This window comes from Mirounga angustirostris, unplaced genomic scaffold (assembly GCF_029215605.1).
Source record: "Mirounga angustirostris isolate CCGP_5_RB_7025 unplaced genomic scaffold, mMirAng1.0.hap1 SCAF_5, whole genome shotgun sequence".
NCBI classification, from domain to species: domain Eukaryota; kingdom Metazoa; phylum Chordata; class Mammalia; order Carnivora; family Phocidae; genus Mirounga; species Mirounga angustirostris.
This window is the reverse complement of record NW_026991713.1, coordinates 94,768,106-94,788,221: the sequence shown is the minus strand read 5'-3', so window position 1 is coordinate 94,788,221 and position 20,116 is coordinate 94,768,106. Positions and strand designations below refer to the sequence as shown.

The 20,116-nt window shown below is 39.5% G+C and overlaps 1 protein-coding gene across 7 annotated transcripts in view; it reads left to right on the top strand.

Annotated features, from left to right (window-relative positions):
• The first annotated feature begins 82 nt into the window (after nt 1-82).
• The window catches only part of KLRG1 (killer cell lectin like receptor G1), a 43,197-nt gene continuing 23,163 nt past the window's right edge, over nt 83-20,116 (top strand). Inside the window, exons 1-4 of one of the 7 annotated variants that reach the window (XM_064591609.1) lie at nt 375-427; nt 9,473-9,621; nt 11,196-11,244; nt 19,356-19,460. Coding sequence is in view for 1 of the 7 variants with exons in the window: in XM_045873895.3 (XP_045729851.2) it covers nt 238-477; nt 11,196-11,244; nt 19,356-19,460 (394 nt within the window). In the remaining 6 variants the exon portion in view is untranslated. Of the gene's footprint in view, nt 190-231; nt 478-585; nt 720-8,804; nt 8,916-9,472; nt 9,622-11,195; nt 11,245-19,355; nt 19,461-20,116 lie in introns of those variants that run through there. The other 6 variants (XM_054507191.2, XM_045873898.3, XM_045873895.3 and 3 more) reach the window with 6 other exon arrangements.

Genomic DNA, 20,116 nt, shown 5'->3' with positions numbered 1-20,116 from the left:
TGGCCATGTAGCTCCGCCCCTATTCTATCAACTCCAATCACTATCGAGATTTTCAAGTTGAGTTCCACCTTTTCGGTTCGCCTTTTCTACCAATGGGGTCCCAGAGTCCCGCCCCCGAGCTTCTCCGCTCGCGGAGTCACGCGCGGTCACGCGGGGTCACGCGCAATCACGCGCCCGGCCCGCTCCCCGGTAGGTCCCCCTGAAGAGGGTGCGCGAGGGCGGGCGGCGGAAGCGGAAATGTGGAAAGGGGACCTCGGGCCAGGCCTCAGTGGGAGCTGTAGTTCTCACCCCAGGTCTCTTCCTCTCCGTACTTCCCCAGCTCGTTTGCCGACTGCGAGAGGCGCTGTTTCGCCGTCTGCCGGCCCCGAGTCGCGTTGTCCCCTGGGTCAGCGGCACCTAGAGGATAGTGGACAGCGATTGGGTCGCGGTAGTCCGGGCTTTCTTAACGACACCTTTGTTCTTTATTACCTTTCTACAGTTTAGTACCTTGGGGTCTTTGTTACCGATACTGTTTTCGTTAACCTTGTCATTCCGGTCATTTTGCGTAAAACACTGCAACCAGCTCTGTTCGCCAGAGGTTTCGTGGCATTTTGCGTGATGAGCACTCTGTAACCAATTCTGTTCACTCCATCCTGGCCGCATTTCTGGTGTCCTGGGGAAAGTGCAATTCACTTTTAGGTTTTTCTGCCTTTGCCAAGATCCTTTGCGGTTTCCCTCAGGTCAGTCTTAACTCGTCGCTTGCTGAAGTCCTGCGCGTTCCTGGAACTTGGTTCAAGTACTTTTGCTCCTGTGATTTTCTGGATTAACTCTTCCCTAACTGCCCGCTTGTTGCCTCTGCCTGGTTTTAGCCCGATTTCATTCTGCTTTGACTCCTACGTTGCTTTTGTGTGTGTCCCCCCTCTCTTCGCGGGTAGGGACTGGATTTTGATTTGTCCCTCTCACCAGAGCTAGTACAATGTTCTGAGTCCAGTAGTAACAAGCTAATACGTGTGCATAGTTCTGTGGTGCCGGCACTGTTTTAAGCGCTTTAAATGAGTATTGATTCATTTAATCTTGACACTAACCTTGAATTTTAAAGCTGATGGTGGCTAAGTAACTTACTCTGGGTCCCACAGCTATTAAGTTTCGTTGTCAGTATTCAGGTTCCCTAATTTAGGTGTAAGTTATATAAGCATGTAGTCTGCAGAGTCCAAGCTCTGAAGCAATACTTGATGCTTACTGTATAGGATCCTGCATTTGTTTATTAATTGGTACATTCAATTCAGCCAAGGTAGTTACCATGTCTGGGTTGGGTTTGAATGTGTTCTCAAGGAAAAAAAAAAAAAGGTGAGTTTCTTTCTAATAATAAGAATAATTTGTAATCAGAAAATACAGAGAACGCAAAACAAAAATCCAAAAACCCACCAAGAGGTTGTGTATTTCCTTCAGGAATATGTTATCCATTTCCTTTTTTTTTTTTTTTTTTTTAAGATTTTATTTATTTATTTGAGAGAGAGAGAGCACAGAGGGAGAGGGAGAAGCAGGCTCTCGGCTCTCCGCAGAGCCGAGAGCCTGATGTGGGGCTGGATCCCAGGACCCTGAGATCATGACCCCAGTGAAGGCAGACGCCCAACTGACTGAGCCACACAGGTGCCCCTATCCATTTCCTTTTAAAAAACATTTAATGTCATCAGATACTTTCCGTATCACTAACTTTACAAATAAACTTTTTAACGGTTGCACAGTATTTAGATGTATGGATTGCTCCTTAAGCAATTCCATTAGAGTCAGGTATTTAAGTTATTTCTATTGAATTGCTTTTATCAACTTATTCAACAAATATTTACTGAACAATTACACTGTTGCAGATTTTGGGGGGATGCATCAGAGGAAAAAAAGACAAAAATCCTTTTTACAATGAGCTTTCATTCTAGAATTGATGTTCATTTGTTGGTGAATTCAAATTTTAACTTCAGAAATGTTGCTTCTTGGTCATTGCCTAGAGTAGCATTGGGCTGGAGGGAAGGTAGGGTGCATGTTGGAAGTGGTGAAAGGTCCAGCAATGCAGTTGAGTAGGATGAATAACTAACTTGTCTTATGTAGTAGGAGTGAGAAGGAGGGAGAGACTTCCCTTTCCATCCACTTACAAATAACCTGGGTTACTTCCCTGCTTTTCAGCCTTTAGTGCCCATTGTGGAAACTCTGTGCCAGGGACAAAAACTGAAATTAGCAGGGGTTTTTTTTGCCTTTCTGCTCTGCGTCTCTCTAGCCATATCATTAATAAGGACACCCTCCACATTGTACCCACACCCCCTTCCACAAATACAATTGCTCACTTTGTTTGGAAAGCAGTTCTGTGACTTTTGTTCTAAAATCAGATGCTGAGGATCCCTCCTGTTTAGTATAAGCAGAGGAGGGGAAGGTGCTTGAAAGATCTAGTCTCCCCCCCTTTCGTTCATGGGGGATATATTCCAAGACCCTTAGAAACCATGAACAGGGGGCGCCTGGGTGGCTCAGTCGTTAAGCGTCTGCCTTCGGCTCAGGTCCTGATCCCAGGGTCCTGGGATTGAGCCCCGCATCGGGCCCCCTGCTAGGCCAGGAGCCTGCTTCTCCCTCTCCCGCTCCCCCTGCTTGTGTTCCCTCTCTAGCTGTCTCTCTCTGTCAAATAAATAACTAATCTTTAAAAAAAAAAAAAAAAAAGAAACCACGAACAGTACTGAACTCTATATATACTATATATTTTTCTTACACATAACCTATGATAAAGCTTCATTTATAAGTGAGGCCCAGTAAGATTAACAACAATGATAATAAAATAGAACAACTATAACAACATGTGAATATGGTTGCTGTCAAAATATCTAACTGTGCTGTACTCACCCTTCTTCTTGTGATGGTGTGGGATGATATGCCCACATGATGAAACGAAGTGAGGTGAAGGACATAGGTATTGTGATTTAACGTTAGGTTGCTATTGACAGATAAGTCAGGAAGAGGATCATCTGCTTCCAGGATGTGGTTGACCTTGAGTAACTGAAATTATAGAAAGTGAAACTGTGGGTAGCGCAGACTACTGTATCCTGAATTTTCCCTTCAGTTCGTTGCTTTGATAATTTTCCCGGATCTGCTTTTTTTGTTAACTCTGAGCTGGGAGCTTGGTTGGGAATGGCTTTTTAAACCTCTCAGCAGCTTCCTTCTGTATGAGTTTTGTGTTACAGGTTTTGCTCTGGTTTCACTATCAAATCCTACCTGTTTACAATTTCTGATCTGCTCAGGGATCTTTTGAAATTTGTTTGGTAGTTTCTTAATCCTGTTATGCATGTATTTAGTTTGCTATCTTGAACCCGATTTCAGTTTTGAATTTTTATTTTTTTAAAGATTTTATTTATTTGATTTGACAGAGAGAGATAGCGAGAGCAGGAACACAAGCAGGGGGAATGGGAGAGGGAGAAGCAGGCTTCCTGCCGAGCAGGGAGCCCGATGTGGGACTCGATTCCAGGACCCTGGGATCATGCCCTGAGCCGAAGGCAGATGCTTAACGACAGCCACCCAGGCGCCCCAGTTTTGAATTTTTATTGATGCTTTCCTTTTAAGATGTTTAACATATTTCAAGGACTAAATATATTTTTTGTTTTTGGTAACTTTCAATTTTAATATAATTTAACATTTTTAGAATAGATGCAAGAACAGTAAAAAGAACTCTTGTATTCACTTTACCTGGATTTGCCAGTGGTTTACAAGTTGCCCCATTTGCTTTATTAGTCTCCCCTCTTCCTGTACGTACACACACACACACACACACACACGCACTCACGCACTAGTTTATTTTGAACAATTTGAAAGTTGCCCACTACTGTTAAGTATATTTGTATTTCCCAAGAATAAAGACATTCTCTTACCTTACCACAGTATAATCATGACAATTAGAAACTGTAACATTGGTAGAATATTAATTACCTAATCCATGGTCCATATACAGATTTCATTAATCGTCCCAGTAAATATGCTTTATAATTATTTCCCATTCCCCAACCACAGAAGCCAAGCAGGAGTCACACATTGCAGTTGTCATTTTTCTTTATCTTGTTTGTCCTTGAAATTTTGAAAAGTACAGGTCACTTAATTTGTAGAATGTCTCTCATTTTGGGTTTGTCTGATACTTCCTCATGGTTATATTTAGGTATTTTGATAGGACTAAAAGAGAAGTGATGTGTCCTTGTATCAGTCAGGATTCAATTAGAAGACAGATACCACACCAGTGATTTTAAGGAAAAATTTAATATAGACTTGTTTTCTAGTAAAAAATAAGTACTAAGAGGGGGTAAACAAGGACTCTATGTTATACAGAAGTTACACAGAAATAATAACTACAAAATGCAGCTACCACCTCTGGGCTGAAGAAGAGTTAGCAAGGAAGTACCTTAGAAACTTGAAGGAAGTGCTCCCTTCCCCAGCCGCAAGGTAGAGATTCAGACCTGTGAAGAGAGTTCTGCCACAGGAACATGCAGCCCACTGATGAGGAAACAGATAAATTGCTGGAGGCTGTGGGTTGATGTTGAACTGCCAGTGGGAGCCTCCCTTTGTCATTTTGACATGTCCCCATCATTTTTTGAGCAAATTCTTTACTATGTTCCATGTTTATCTTGTATTTTAATTACCCTAGAATCAGTCATTTCTCCAAGGGAGTCTTGGTCCTTTTAGTGAAGAGTGGTGTTGAGAAACCAAGGTCTGATTACAAGGTGTGTTTGTTGCTACTTTTGGGTCACTGCTTTAGTGCCTCTCAGCAGAGTTAGGAAATCTATATATTTTTTCAAGAGTGAGAAACCAGGCTCCCATTATACTCAATATATTTATACATTTGTTCACACATAAGAAAACACAGGAAGTAGATTTATAACTGATAAACCATACCATTGTGTAAAGCAAGCCTACTAATTAGAGTTCAGTATTTGTTTAAAGTTTCATTTTTTTTGATGAGGTAAAATTTATAAATAATGAAATACGTGACCCTTAAGTATACAATTCAATGAATCTTAACAATGCATCATAACTGTAACTACCCTGTAATCAAGTTTTAGTAGATTTTCATCACCCAAGAATATTTCCTCATGTCCCTTTCTAGTCCTGTCTAGTATTTTCATTACAGTGTTGCATAGAAATGATAAAATTAGACATCCTTGCTTCACTCCTGGGATAAACCACACTTTGTAATGATGAATTGTCTCTTACATTTTTCTGATTCTGATTTGCTGATCTTTTTCAAAGATCTTGATGTCTATATTCATTAATGTTGGAGTCTAATTTTTTTTTTTAATTTTATTTATTTATTTGTCAGGGAGAGAGAGAGAAAGAGCATGGGAGAGCACAAGCAGGGGGAGCTGCAGGCAGAGGGAGAAGCAGGCTCCCTGCTGAGCAAGGAGCCCGATGCGATTTGGGGCTCAGGGCTCAATCCCAGGACTCCAGGATCATGACCTGAGCCAAAGGCAGACGCTTAACCCACTGAGCCACTCAGGCGTCCCTAATTTTTTTTTCTTGTAGTTCTTTGTCAGTTTTGTATCAGAGTCATGATGGCTGCCTAAAAAAAGTTGGAGAGTATATTTTCATTTTCTATTTTCTGAAGGAATTGTGTTATTTATTCTTTGAAGTTTGATAGAATATGCTACTGAAGTCATCTGAGCATGAAGCTTTTTTTTTTTTTTTTTAAGATTTTATTTATTTATTTGAGACAGAGAATGAGAGACAGAGAGTATGAGAGGGAGGAGGGTCAGAGGGAGAAGCAGACTCCCTGCCGAGCAGGGAGCCCGATGCGGGACTCGATCCCAGGACTCCGGGATCATGACCTGAGCCGAAGGCAGTCGCTTAACCAACTGAGCCACCCAGGCCCCCCAAATAAATAAAATCTTAAAAAAAAAAAAAAAACTTGGGAAAGATACAAACTGATCTACGGTGATAAAAGGCAGATCAGTGGATGCCTAGAGAAAGGAGGGGCAGAAGGGCAGTAGTACAGAGTATATAAGTAAACTTTCGGGGGTGACAGATACGTTTATTTTCTTGATTGTAGTGATGGTTTCATTGATGCATGCATATGTGTTAACTGGACCTCAATAAAGCTATTAAAAAATAATATATACTTGGGGCACCTGGGTGGCTCAGTTGGTTAAGCGACTGCCTTCGGCTCAGGTCATGATCCTGGAGTCCTGGGATCGAGTCCCGCATCGGGCTCCCTGCTCGGCAGGGAGTCTGCTTCGTCCTCTGACCCTCCCCACTCTCATGTGCTCTCTCTCTCTCAAGTAAATAAATAAAATCTTTAAAAAAAAAAATAATATATACTTGAGGGGCGCCTGGCTGGCTCAGAGTGTGTGACTCTTGATCTTGGGGTTGTGAGTTCAAGCCCCATGTTGGGTATAGGAGCCTACTTAAAAAAAAAATAAATGTTTATGTGAAATTTGTTCGAGTAGATTTCGGGGTGCCTGGGTGGCTCAGTTGGCTAAGTGTCTGCCTTCGGCTCAGGTCATGATCCCAGGGTCCTGGGATCGAGCTCCACGTTGGGCTCCCTGTTCAGTGGAGAGCCTGCTTCTCCCTCTCCCTCTGCTGACTGCTTCCCCGCATGTGCTCTCTCTCTCTAATAAATAAATAAAATCTTTTAAAAAAGAGTAGATTTCAAGTGTTCTGAACACACACCCACACACACAAATGGTAACTGTTAGAAGTATTGAATATGTTAGTTTGTGGTAATCATTTCACAATGTGTTCTTGTATCAAAAGTGCCACGTTATAGGCTTTAAATATATACATTTTTAAAATTTAAGGGCGCCTGGGTGGCTCAGATGGTTAAGCGTCTGCCTTCGGCTCATGTCATGATCCCAGGGTCCTGGGATCGAGTCCCACATCAGGCTTCCAACTCAGCGGGGAGCCTGCTTCTCCCTCTGACCCTCTCCCCTCTCATGCTGTTTCTCTCTCGCTCGCTCTCTAAAAAATAAATAAAATCTTTAAAAAAAAATTTAATATAATCTATTATATATTATAATATAATAGAATTAGTTTCAGAGGTAGAATTCAGTGATCCATCAGTTGCATACAACACCCAGTGCTCATTACATCAAGTACCCTCCTTAATGCCCATCACCCAGTTACTCCATCCCCCCACCCACCTCCCGTCTGGCGACCCTCAGTTTGTTCCCCATAATTAAGAGTCTCTTATGGTTTGCCTCCCTGTTTTCCTCTTAGTTTATTTTTCCTTCCCTTCCCCTTCGTCTATTTTGTTTCTTAAGTTCCACATATGAGTTAAATTATATGGTGTTTGTCTTTCTCTGACTTATTTTGCTTAGCATGATACCCTCCAGTTCCATCCACATCATTGCAAATGGCAAGATTTCATTCTTTTTGATGGCTGAGTGATAAATATGTACAATTTTAATTATAAATGCATGCAGATAAAAATCAGTATGAATTCATAGCTCTTTTTTATTCCTGAGTTATAATCCAATACTATTATTTATTTTGTGTTCTAATTGTTTTATTTTTAGCCATTGGGAGCTTTGTCAGCTTGGTTCCTGTGTCCTTCCGACATGCCCTCATCTTTTTTTTTTTTTTTTTTTTTTTTTTTAGTTTTTGAGTACTTCCTCATTTTCTAGCACTAAAAGACTAAAAGGTGCCCCAGACTCATCTTGGATTTTCTGTGCCCTGATCCTAGATTTAGTCATTTCCTCAAGAAGCTATGGTTCTTATGCTGCCACCACGGCCTCTTCCTCTTCTTCCTTCTTCTTGAGCCATCTTAACTGTTTTTAAGTGTACAGTTCAGCAGTGTTAAATATTGTTATGAACTTAATATTTGTGTCCCCTTCCATCCCCAAAGTCATTTGTTGGAACCTTAACCTCCAGTGTGGCTTTATTCTTTATTTTGTGATGGGGACTCTAAATGTTACAGGATTTTTGTCCCCTTAGTTCCCAGGTTCTTGGTCACGCCGCTTTGAAGAATGAAGAGGTAGACCAGATGGAGAGTAGTGGGCAGCAAAGCAGTTTGTTGAGCAAAAGTATAAAGCTCCCGCAGAGGGAGGGGGGCCTGAGGGCGTTGCCCCCAGAGTTTCTAAGTTTAGGGGTTTTTGTGAGCTCTTTTGCAGAACTATCTTCAGCAATCAGGGTGTGCTGAGTTGTGCCAATTAGGGCTTTGGTCATGTATCTGTGTACCTATTAGGTTAATGTCTCTGTGCTGATGGTCTTTTTTTGCTGACGTCTGGGGGCTTATGTCTTCACTGCCCTTTGACCGTGATATTGACAAATGCTTTTGTGGTTAATTGTCTTATTTCTTTCTTTTTTTTTTAAAGATTTTATTTATTTATTTGAGACAGAGAGAATGAGAGAGAGAGAGCACATGAGAGGGGGGAGGGTCAGAGGGAGAAGCAGACTCCCTGCCGAGCAGGGAGCCCGATGCGGGACTTGATCCAGGGACTCCAGGATCATGACCTGAGCCGAAGGCAGTCGTTTAACCAACTGAGCCACCCAGGCACCCTAATTGTCTTATTTTAGGACGTTTTGGAGAAGTCATTTCTGCAAAGGCTGCAAAGCAGAATGCTAGTGTGGTCCTGTCTAAGCTGCAAAACAGGATGTCAGTGCTATTTCATTTTAGCTGTCCTGACTCCATATTTTCTTGTTGGGGACCCTGGCTCTGACTACCTAATTGTCCAACTAACTCCTAACATAAGGAAATAATTAAAGTTAAAATAGGTCATGATGGTGGGGTTCTGATCTGTTAGAATTAGTATCCTTATAAGATGAGCCACCAGAGAGCTTGCTTGCTCACTCTCTTCCTGTACACATGCACCAAGGAAAGGCCACGGGAAACCACGGTGAGAAGGACACTGCAACCCAATGGGGGAGTTCTCAGCAGATATCAACCCTGCAGGCAGCTTCATCTTGGACTTCCAGTGTCCCCAGCTGTGAGCAAATAAATTTCTGTTGTTTAAGTTACCCAGTCTAGGGTATTTTGTTATGGCCGCCTAAGCAGACTGATACACACACGTATATTCACCTTGTACAACAGAGCTCCAGAAGTTTCTCATCTTGTGGCACTGAAACTATAACCATTAAATAACTTCCCCATTCCTCCCGCTCCCCAGCTCCAGCAATCACCATTCTATTTTCTGTTTCTATGAATTGACTACTTTAGATATCTCATGTATGTGGAATCAGAGTATTTGTCTTTGTGTGTGTGTGTGATGGGCTTATTTCATTTATCATAATGTCTTCAAGGTTCCTCCATGTTGTAGAGTGACACAATTTTCTTCCTTTTTAAGATTGAATAATATCCCATTTTACATATAGACCACATTTTGTTTCTGTTGTCTTCTTTTTAAGGGCATCAACATTTGTTCTTATAGGCAGCTAAATTACTGGTAGATCTTTTTGGTTCTGTCAGGCTTTACTTTTTTTTCCCTTGGTTCATGCTGATCAGCACTGCATCACCTCGGGTCTCTACTGGCTGTTGGCCCTGCAGGAGACCGTCTCAACGTGGGGACTGGCAGGGGCTTGTCCTCTGCCTGTGCAGCCTAGCTCTTAGCCAAGGACCATGGTGGATTCCTATATCATTTTTTGGACACCTCTCTCGGCAGTCTCTCATCAGTTACCCTGCCCTGCAAACCCCAGGCACGTAAACAGCTCAAAACTTGCATCTCTGCCTCCTCTGTTTAGGATTCATTTTCCTGCTTTGGGCCAGAAAGTGCCCCGAGGTAGGGTAATGCCACGGTGATACTGGTGCTCACCTTTGCATGTTCTGTTCTTTCAGGGATCACAGTGCTGCCTATACTTCTCTGCCTGAAAACAGTTGCCTGTGTGTTTTGTTGTATATAGTTCTTTGGCTGAAGAGCAAGTCCAGTCTTACTCTGTCATGGTGGGAAGCAGGACTATACTAGGTTTTTTTTTTAATTATTTAAACTTTTATTATTTTAAAGTAATCTCTGTGCCCAATGTGGGGCTCAAACTCGTGACCCTGAGATCAAGAGTCACACACTCTACCAACTGAGCCAGCCAGGTGCCCCAGAGCTGTACTAGTTCTTATTAGTATGCTGTCCCTGCTTTTCATCTCTTTCCTGTCTTGAACTTATGTAGAGTTTTAATTCCGTTTCTGTTTTCCTTATTTTAACTTTTTATTAATGTTTCACCTATTAGAAATATATTATTCACCCTTTAGATTGTATTTATTTGATTTGTTCCCCTTATAGTTGTCTTTGCATACAAAAAGAAGAGAAAAAGGAGAGAAAATTTAATGGAATTTCTGACCTGGTCAAGTGTAAAGATTAGAGCACAATCGGGAAGATATTTGGGGGAACAGAGGGGTACAGCATATTCACAAAACATATATCTGGGAAATAGCTCATTTTCCTCATGATGCCAGGCACATGCAGCCAACAGTCCATTTCTCTTGTCACATATGCTTAACCAAACGCTCCAAGAAATGATGAAATGGGTCCCATTTGGCATGCATCTATTTTCTCAAAAGGAAACAAAGCAAATATAAAATCTGAGATAAATTCATAACTAAGAACACTGTCATTTTTATTCCAGTTTCCACAACTGAAGTTGCTGGACTTCAGAGCAACTTCTTGCTGAATAGACTTAGTGACATGGCAATCAATTTAATATGTATTTTATGAGTATCTAGAGAGAGTGGTGAGGCAAAAAAAAAAAAAATCACAGTTTAGAATATTAATTTTTTAAATTATTTATTGTTATGTTAATCACCATACATTACATCATTAGTTTTAGATGTAGTGTTCCATGATTCATTGTTTGTGCATAACACCCAGTGCTCCATGCAGAACGTGCCTTCTTTAATATCCATCACCAGGCTAACCCATCCTCCCACCCCCTTCCCCTCTAGAACCCTCAGTTTGTTTTTCAGAGTCCATTGTCTCTCATAGTTCGTCTCCCCCTCCAATTTCCCCCCTTCATTCTTCCCCCTTCATTAGAATATTAATTTCTTAATCAGCTCCAGATTTTGAGTCATTTCCTGAAAAATTACTTCTGTTTTTATCATGCTGGACCATTTGAAAAAAAAAACAAAACTTGAAAACCTTCAGATTTCCTGCTTGCAGTTTAGACATTGGGCTGTTTCCTCACTGACATGTGTCTCTTCACACTTCTGTAATTTTACTTTCTCAACTGAATGTGAATGATATTAGTTGGAGATGACTGACAATGATATTTATTCTGTGTTACAGTTGTCTACTGAACCTCAAGCCCAGAATGACTACAGACCACAGCAAAAAGGTAAGTTAATCAAGTTAGTGTGCAAAACCATGCACAGTGCCCATAGACTAAGGGATGAGTGGGAGGTAGAATAAGTTTGGAGGAGAGGATGCAGAAAAATCAAGGGTAATTTGAAGGAATACATTTGGTTCAGTTGGAAGTCCAGACTTGGGGTATGAAAATCTGGTATACGGTCAAGGATCTGATCTTAGTTAAGTCTCAGGTAAAGTCTTTTCTGACTATTCACTTCTAAGGTCTCATCTATGAAACCCAAGCTAAGGCTGTTTAAATTCTAAGTACCTCTGTTTTTCTGACTATTAAATTGGGAGAAAGACCTCAGTAACTTTGCTAATGGGTAATAGTAAGAGTTTGTCAGAAAAGAAACTGATTCACATTACCTAGGTTCCCCTCCCACAGTATTGCACCAGAGTGTGACAGGGATAGGAAGAAGGCATTAAGAATACTACAAATAAGTATTCCCAGTGACTCTGGGGATTTGAGGATGAAAAAGACATTTTTACGTGGAGCCCTGAGAGAACACTTTCTGAGACAGGCAGATCATAGTATAAGAGCCAAAATTAATATTTGATTTTATATCTTAGGCAATAAACTCCCATAAAGTATGTTCTTTAGTACGGCTTCGTCAGCTTTCTCTCTTTTTGCTACATAGTCTTATTATTATAATTTTTAGTGTTGTTCTTTGAAAGCATTGCTATAATTTGCTACATCATTTCAGTATACTTGGACATTGAGATTTATTTTCATTACTATAATTTATATGGCATTGGATATTTTCATTTATATATAGATATCTTTCTTTCGGATTATATCTGTACCAATTTCTAAGGAATAGAAACGTTAAGTCAAAGGAATCTACATTCTAGAGTTTAAGTGCAAGGTCACACAGCTGGTGGTAAGTTGAAACTTGAATATAATTATTTTGATTTCTAGGCAAGTGATTTTTTATTTATATACAGTTCACATTGCACATTCTTGTTTGCTGCCAGTATGCTCATTTCCACCGCAGCTTTCCAGGGTACTCTACCTGGGAATAGGAAAACAGACCAGGAGCTTTAAAATTAAATTAAAAATCTCTTTACAAAATTATTACATGTTTATTATGGAAAATAGGGAATCTCTGAAAGCAGATATAAGAAAACAAAAATCACTAATAATTTTACAACAACGTGGGATTATTACTGTTACTATTTTGATCTATTTTTGCCTGTCTGTGCCGACGTACTATATATACTCTACTAAGAGGCTTTTAATATGTATATTTCTAAAGTAAATTTTTAAAAAATTTTAAATTTCGCTTAATTTCTTGAATTGGATTGTGGTTACAAAAATGCAGTTAAGTTTTGATACCTTTTTTTCATTTCGCATAACATCTAAAATCATTTATTTCATTTAATATTTTACTATAGTGAAAATGTATTTTCTTTTCTTTTTTAAGATTTTATTTATTTGTCAGAGAGAGAGAGCACACAAGCAGGGGGAGCGGCAGGCAGAGGGAGAAGCAGGCTCGCTGCTGAGCAAGGAGCCCCATGCGGGACTCCATCCCAGGACCCTGAGCCAAAGGCAGACGCTTACCCAGCTGAGCCATCCAGGCATCCCGAAAATGTATTTTCTTTTTTTTTTTTTTTTTTGGCGAGAGAGAGAATGAGAGAGAGCACGAGAGGGAGGAGGGTCAGAGGGAGAAGCAGACTCCCTGCTGAGCAGGGCGCCCGATGTGGGACTCGATCCCGGGACTCCAGGATCATGACCTGAGCCGAAGGCAGTCGCTTAACCAACTGAGCCACCCAGGTGCCCCCGAAAATGTATTTTCTTATGTCACTAGAAATCTAGTGTTTTTGTATGTATCAGTCCAAATATTTATCATGCAGAACTCTCTCATTTTAAAGATACCACTCACTATAAATTTTTCCTTTTTAAAAAGATTTTATTTATTTATTTTAGAGATAGAGAAAGAGAGCATGAGAAGGGGGAGGAGTAGAGGGAGAGGGACAAACAGACTTCATGCTGAGCGCAGAGCCCAACACGGGGGTTGATCCCATGCCCTTGGATCATGACCTGAGCCGAAATCAAGAGTCGGACACTTAACCAACTAAGCCACCCAGGCACTCCTCACTATGAATTTCTTTCTTTTAAGAAGTTCAGAACGCTAGGGCGCCTGGGTGGCTCAGTTGTTAAGCGTCTGCCTTCGGCTCAGGTCATGATCCCAGGGTCCTGGGATCGAGCCCCCCATCATGCTCCCTGCTCCATGGGGAGTCTGCTTCTCCCTCTCCCACTCCCCCTGCTTGTGTTCCCTCTCTCGCTATCTCTGTCTCTGTCAAATAAATAAATAAAATCTTTAAAAAAAAAAAAAAAAGAAGTTCAGAATGCTAAAATAAATTTTAAAAAAGTGTGGGGTGGGGGGCCCTGGGTGACCCAATTGGTTAGGCATTTGACTCTTGATTTTGGCTCAGGTCATGGTCTCAGGGTTCTGGGATTGAACTCCCTGTCGGGCTCTATGGTGGGCATGGAACCTGCTTAAGATTCTCTTTCTACCTCTCCCTCACTTAACAACAGTGATTAAAAAAAAGAAGTTCAGAATGCTTCATGGATATACACACATGTCTCCAGGGTAATTTATCTAAAATTTAAGTAATAAAGTGAGGCCCCAAATAGAATTAATTTCCAAATTTCCAAATTAAAGATTACCAGATAAAAAGGGTCAAAACTAGCCCTTAAATTCTTACTTTATACATTTTTGTTCTTTACAAATAACTCCTACATTGTCAGACTATGAGACCACTATGATTTTGAAATAAAAGTGGGTTAAGAAGAATTTCCATTTTCCAAATGAAGGAAAATAGCATTCTTATATGTAACATAGTTAATATGAAGTAGTGTTCCATCCTTAAATATATCAACCTAAACTCGTTGTTTTTTCAGTAATGACAGCTTACAAAGCATTTCTGAGATGTAGGTTATTTTATTTTTATTTAAAATGTAGTTATTTAAATTTTGAATAGGTAATACCCCCACATGGTTCAAAACACAGAAGGTGCAAAAGAAAACAAGGTAAAAAGTATCCCTCCTCTTTTTTTCTTCAGGGACTTATGTCCCCTCCCCAGAGGCAAACAACATTATCAGATTCTTTTTTTTTTAACTTTATTTTTTATTTATTTATTTTTTTAAGATTTTATTTATTTGCGAGAGAGAGAGAATGAGAGACAGAGAGCATGAGAGGGAGGAGGGTCAGAGGGAGAAGCAGGCTCCCCGCCGAGTCGGGAGCCCGATGCGGGACTCCTGAGCCGAAGGCAGTCGCTCAACCAACTGAGCCACCATTATCAGATTCTTGTGTCTACTTTCAGAGATACTAGCATACATTGTTCTGCAGAATGTTTCTTTCCCTGTACTATATATCTTTTTTTTTTTAATTCCCTGTACTATATATCTTGAAAATCACTTCCTATCTGTAAAAAAAAACCATGTCTTTATTCCTTTGTTAGAAGTTACATATTCACTTTATGGCTATATCAAAATGTATTTGACTGGTCTATAACATTTTCTCCTAAAAATACTGTTGCCATGAATTGGCTTCTAAATATGACAGGTTTCACATGGGTGAGTATCTGTAGGAAAAAATCCTCAAAGAGAAATTGCTGGATCAAAGGATAAATGCCTTTGCAATTTTTGTAGACGTTGCCAAATTGTCCTTCAAAGAGGTTGTACCAATTAATATTTTCACCACTAAAGCGTGAAACTGTAAGTCACAATTTCAAAAGAAAAAAGTTGTTTTTTTTTTTTTTAAAGATTAATTTATTTCGGCGCCTGGGTGGCTCAGTCAGTTGGACGTCTGCTTTCAGCTCAGGTCATGATCCCAGGGTCCTGGGATCCAGTCTCACATCAGGCTCCTTGCTCAGTGAGGAGCCTGCTTCTCCCTCTCCCCCTCCCCCTGCTTATGTTCCCTCTTTCTGTCAGATAAAGAAATATATCATATCTTTAAAAAAAAATCTCTAGGGGAACCTGGTGGCTCAATCAGTTAAGCGTCTGCCTTTGGCTCAGGTCATGATCCCAGGGTCCTGGGATCAAGCCCCTCATCAGGCTTCCTCCTCAGGGGGGAGTCTGTCCCTCTCCCTCTGCTCCTCCCCCCTTCTCATGCTCTCTCTCTTTCAAATAAATAAAATCTTTAAAAAAATATATCTCAAAAAAATATATCTTTATGGTTAAAAAAAGTTAAAATAAACAAGGACAATAACATAAATGGAAAGAAAGAAAGAAAGAAATCAAGCAAAAGTTTCTGTGGTCCCTAAAATACCCAGAGAAGGTTAAATTTGGACTTTGATCAGTTAAGGATATCTGTAGTAGTGTATATTAAAAAATATAAACAGAATGTATAGCTTCTAAACTAGTAGTGGGAAAAGAATAAATGATCAATAATACAAAAAGAAAAATAGAAGATTAGGTATAAACACAAATATATCAGCTGCTACATGGACTAAAAGGAACTAAATGCTCCTGTAAAAAGATGAAGATTGTCAGATTGAATTTTAAAAAAGAATCTAATATATGCTGTCAATTAGAAAAAGATCTAACATAATTCAGACAAGGTGAAAGTAAAAGATGGAAAAATGTACTGCACAAACATTAACTAAAAGGAAGCTAGTTATTATTTAATTATTATATTGATTATCATGCAAAATAGACTTCAAGGCTGGAAGAATTTCTTGGGAGAAAGAGGGTCATATTTATAAGGACAAAAGTTACAATTCAAATATAAATACCTATATTTGCATGTATAATTTTGTGTCTGCTTAAAACATGGGTGAGTATCTGTAGGAAAGATGCATGACACAAAAACTGAACTATAGGGAGAAATGAATAGCTCTGCAATTATTGTAGGAGACTTCAAGTTTTCTCATAATTGATATAAAAAAGTCAGACAAAAATTTTACAGCATAATTAAATTTTGACACATACAGAATATCATATCCACCAAGTGCAAAATAATTTTTTTCAAACACACAGGGAACATTTGCAAAATTGAATATATAATGGGCATAAAAAAAGTTTAAACAAATTTCAAAGGACTGAAATCATACATGGCATATCTTCTTTCCTCAGTGTACTTAAGTCAGAAACTAGAAACAACAACAAAGCAAACCAGCAAAAAAGAGGGAATAAACTAACACATTTAGTATTTAATATAATCTATGGTTCAAAGAAGAAGTTGGAAAGAAAATTTAGAACATTTCAACTGAATGATAAAAATCCTAAATACCAAATATGTAGGGTACAGTTAAAGCTGTACTTTTAGGAAACTTCTAGTCTTAAATATTTATATTAAAAAGCCGGAAGGAGGGCGCCTGGGTGGCTCAGTTGGTTAAGCGTCTGCCTTTGGCTCAGGTCATGATCCCAGGGTCCTGGGATCAAGTCCCACATCGGGCTCCCTGCTCTGTGGGGAGCCTGCTTCTCCCTCTCCTCCCCACTTGTGCTCTCTCTCTCACTATCTCTGTCTCTCTCTCTCTCAAATAAATAAAATCTAAAAAAAAATTAAAAAAAAAAAAAAAGCTGAAAGGATATGGAGCACCTGGGTGGTGCAGTTGGTTGAGCATCTGACTCTTGGTTTTGGCCCATGTCATGATCTCGGGGGTGTTAGATGGAGCCCCAAGTCGGGCTCCATGCTCAGCATGGAACCTGCTTCAGTTTCTCTCTCTCTCTGCTGCTACCCCAACTTCTAAAATAAATTAATAAATAAATCTTTTTTTAGCTGAAAGGATAAAAATTACTGAGTCAAATATCCATCTAAAAAATAGAATACTTCTTTAATGTATAAAAAAGGAGAAATAAAATACAAAGAAAGTAGAAGCAAATAATATAGTTAACAGCAGAAATTAATAATAAGAAAACACATCCACAAAAAAATAAAATAAATAAAACAGAAAACACGCATATAATAGAGAGACATGCAACAATAGACAAAGTTGGTTCCTTAAAAAACCAAATAAACCAACAACAACAGCAAAAAACAACATACAGATATCTGGCTAGACTAACCAGGAAAAGCTTAGAAGTCACAAATAAATAGGGGATCCAAAAGAATCTATCATATTCAGAGATTTAAGTAAGTTTACTAGATACAAAATGATATATAAAACTCCATTACACTTCCATATCCCAGCAACAAACAGGGAAAAAAAAATAGAAAAAGAGGGCGCCTGGGTGGCTCAGTTGGTTAAGTGACTGCCTTCAGCTCAGGTCATGATCCTGGAGTCCCGGGATCGAGTCCCGCATCGGGCTCCCTGCTCGGCAGGGAGTCTGCTTCTCCCTCTGACCCTCCCCCCTCTCATGTGCTCTCTCTCTCTCATTCTGTCTCAAATAAATAAATAAAATCTTTAAAAAAAAAAATAGAAAAAGATACTACTTAAATAGCTTCAACAATATTAAGAAACTACTTATAAATATAACCAAGGATGCCCAAAATTCTAGAGAAATTAAAATTCTTGTATAGTGCATATAAATAAGTGGAGAGAGATTGTGATCATGAATTAGAAGATTTGATATGTTCAGATGTCAAATATTCCAACAGGTCTTCTATTGATTTATAGATTTAACATAATCCTATCCCAAATTTTAATGTAGAGTTGGTGGTGGGGGGGTACATTATACAGCTATTTTAGTTAAAACACTGCTGTTGGAATGCCTGGGTGGCTCAGTTGGTTGGGCGACTGCCTTTAGCTCGGGTCATGATCCCAGGGTCCTGGGATCGAGTCCCACGTCGGGCTCCCTGCTCAGCAGGGAGCCTGCTTCTCCCTCTGCCTGCCGCTCCCCCTTCTTGTACTCTCACTCTCTCTCTATCTCTAGCAGATAAATAAATAAAATCTTAAAAAAAAACCAAAAACACAACACTGCTGTTGATGCTGGAGTAGACAAATAGACCAATGGAATTGAATATAGAGAGGTCAGAAAAGGACATACACATTTTTGGAAACTTCGTATATATTGATATTGAAAAATCCAGAAAAATTTATACATATAAATTTTTATATTTTTATATCTATAATATTTATATATAAATTATATATATTAGTAAGTTTATGTATATATAAAAGCACCAACTGCAAGAAAAAGAAAAGGCAGTCTTTTTTAAAGAGAACTGTCTAGAGGGTGAGTTAGAAGAGGCCATTCAGAAAGTGGAAAAAGACACAGAGAAAGAGATGTGATATACTGGTGATAAGAGGGAGATTTTGAAATGGAGAAGAGAATGAGAATTGCATTATCAATTTTTTTCTAGTCAAAATATGTATTTTTTAAATTGGGTTAAATGGTATTACAGGGGCGCCTGGGTGGTTCAGTGGTTAAGCATCTGCCTTCGGCTCAGGTCATGATCCCAGGGTCCTGGGATCCAGTCTCGAATCAGGCTCCTTGCTCAGTGAGGAGCCTGCTTCTCCTCCTCCCCCTCTTCCTGCTCATGCATTCTCTCTCACGCTCTCTCTTTCTCTCAAACAAATAAAATCTTTAGAAAAAAATAAAGATTAATTTATTTATTTTGGTGGGGAGGGGCAGAGGGAGAGAAAGAATCCTGAGGCAGACTCCCTGCTGAGCAGGGAGCCTGACATGGGGCTTGATCCCAAGACCCTGAGATCGTGACCTGAGCTGAAATTGAGTTGGCTGCTTAACAGACTGAGCCATTCAGTGCCCCCCCCCCCAAAGTATTCTTTTTTTTTTTAAGATTTTATTTATTTATTTGCCAGAGAGAGAGAGAGCACAAGCAGGGGGAGTGGCAGGCAGAGGGAGAAGCAGGCCCAGCACTGAGCAAGGAGCCCGATGCGGGACCCATCCCGGGAGCCTGGGATCATGACCTGAGCCGAAGGCAGACACTTAACCGACTGAGCCACCCAGGCATCCCAAGAAAAAAGTATTCTTCACTTGATAAATGTAGGATGTTCCTTGGTAAAGAGGTGGGTTGTTACTCTAGACTTTAGAGCAAATCCCTGATATCCAGCAAAGAAACTTTTAGGGCCTAGGTCTCAGTTCTCACTAGGCCAAATTTCTTCAAGGCTCCAGATATCCTTCCTTTGCCTTTTCTTTTCCTTCAACTTTTATTCTAACTCAGGATTTTGTTTTGGATTCTGTTTTTGCAGTTTCTTCTTCCAGGTTCCCTCTCTCATGCCATGTGGCAATAGCTTTGGGACTTCTGAACATCATTTTTGTGTGTTTCCTGCTTGTCCAGTGGATTCGCTGCCAGGGTAAGTACTAACTTAAGTTAAAATCTTTTATTTTGCCTATTTTTTTAAAAAGTTTATTTATTTAAGTAATCTCTACACTCAATGTGGGGCTTGAACTCATGACCCTGAGATCAAGAGTTGCATGCTTTTCTGACTAAAGTAGTCAGAAGTATCCCTATTTTACCTATATTTTGTTATAAAAGCAACATAACATAACATTTGAAAAATGAAAAATAATGCCAGCAAAATAAATCATCACTTGTACACAACAACATTTCCTGGGTATCGTCTCCTAGGCTTTGACTACAGGCATTTGTGTAAGTATTTATTCTTTTAACAAAGAATACCAAGTCCTCTAAAATTTTCCCCACCTTTTTTTTTTTTTTAAAGTAAGACTGGGTATTATATCATAAACACTTTCCTAATACCATATCTATTATGATAATCAAATTAAAATTGTATTATTTATGTATTGTGTTTAACTTTTCACAAAATAGATATATCAAAATTTAATTAAATATATTCTGCTTTTTTTCCAGTTAGAGTGCTTTCACATTGAAGTGAAATTTTCTAGATTTAATTCTTCTAGATCATTAACTATGATGATCCAGAAAGCCCTCAGTTTATTATTTTATAATCCAGAGTGCTGACTAAGTTTATGTTATCTGGAGATGATT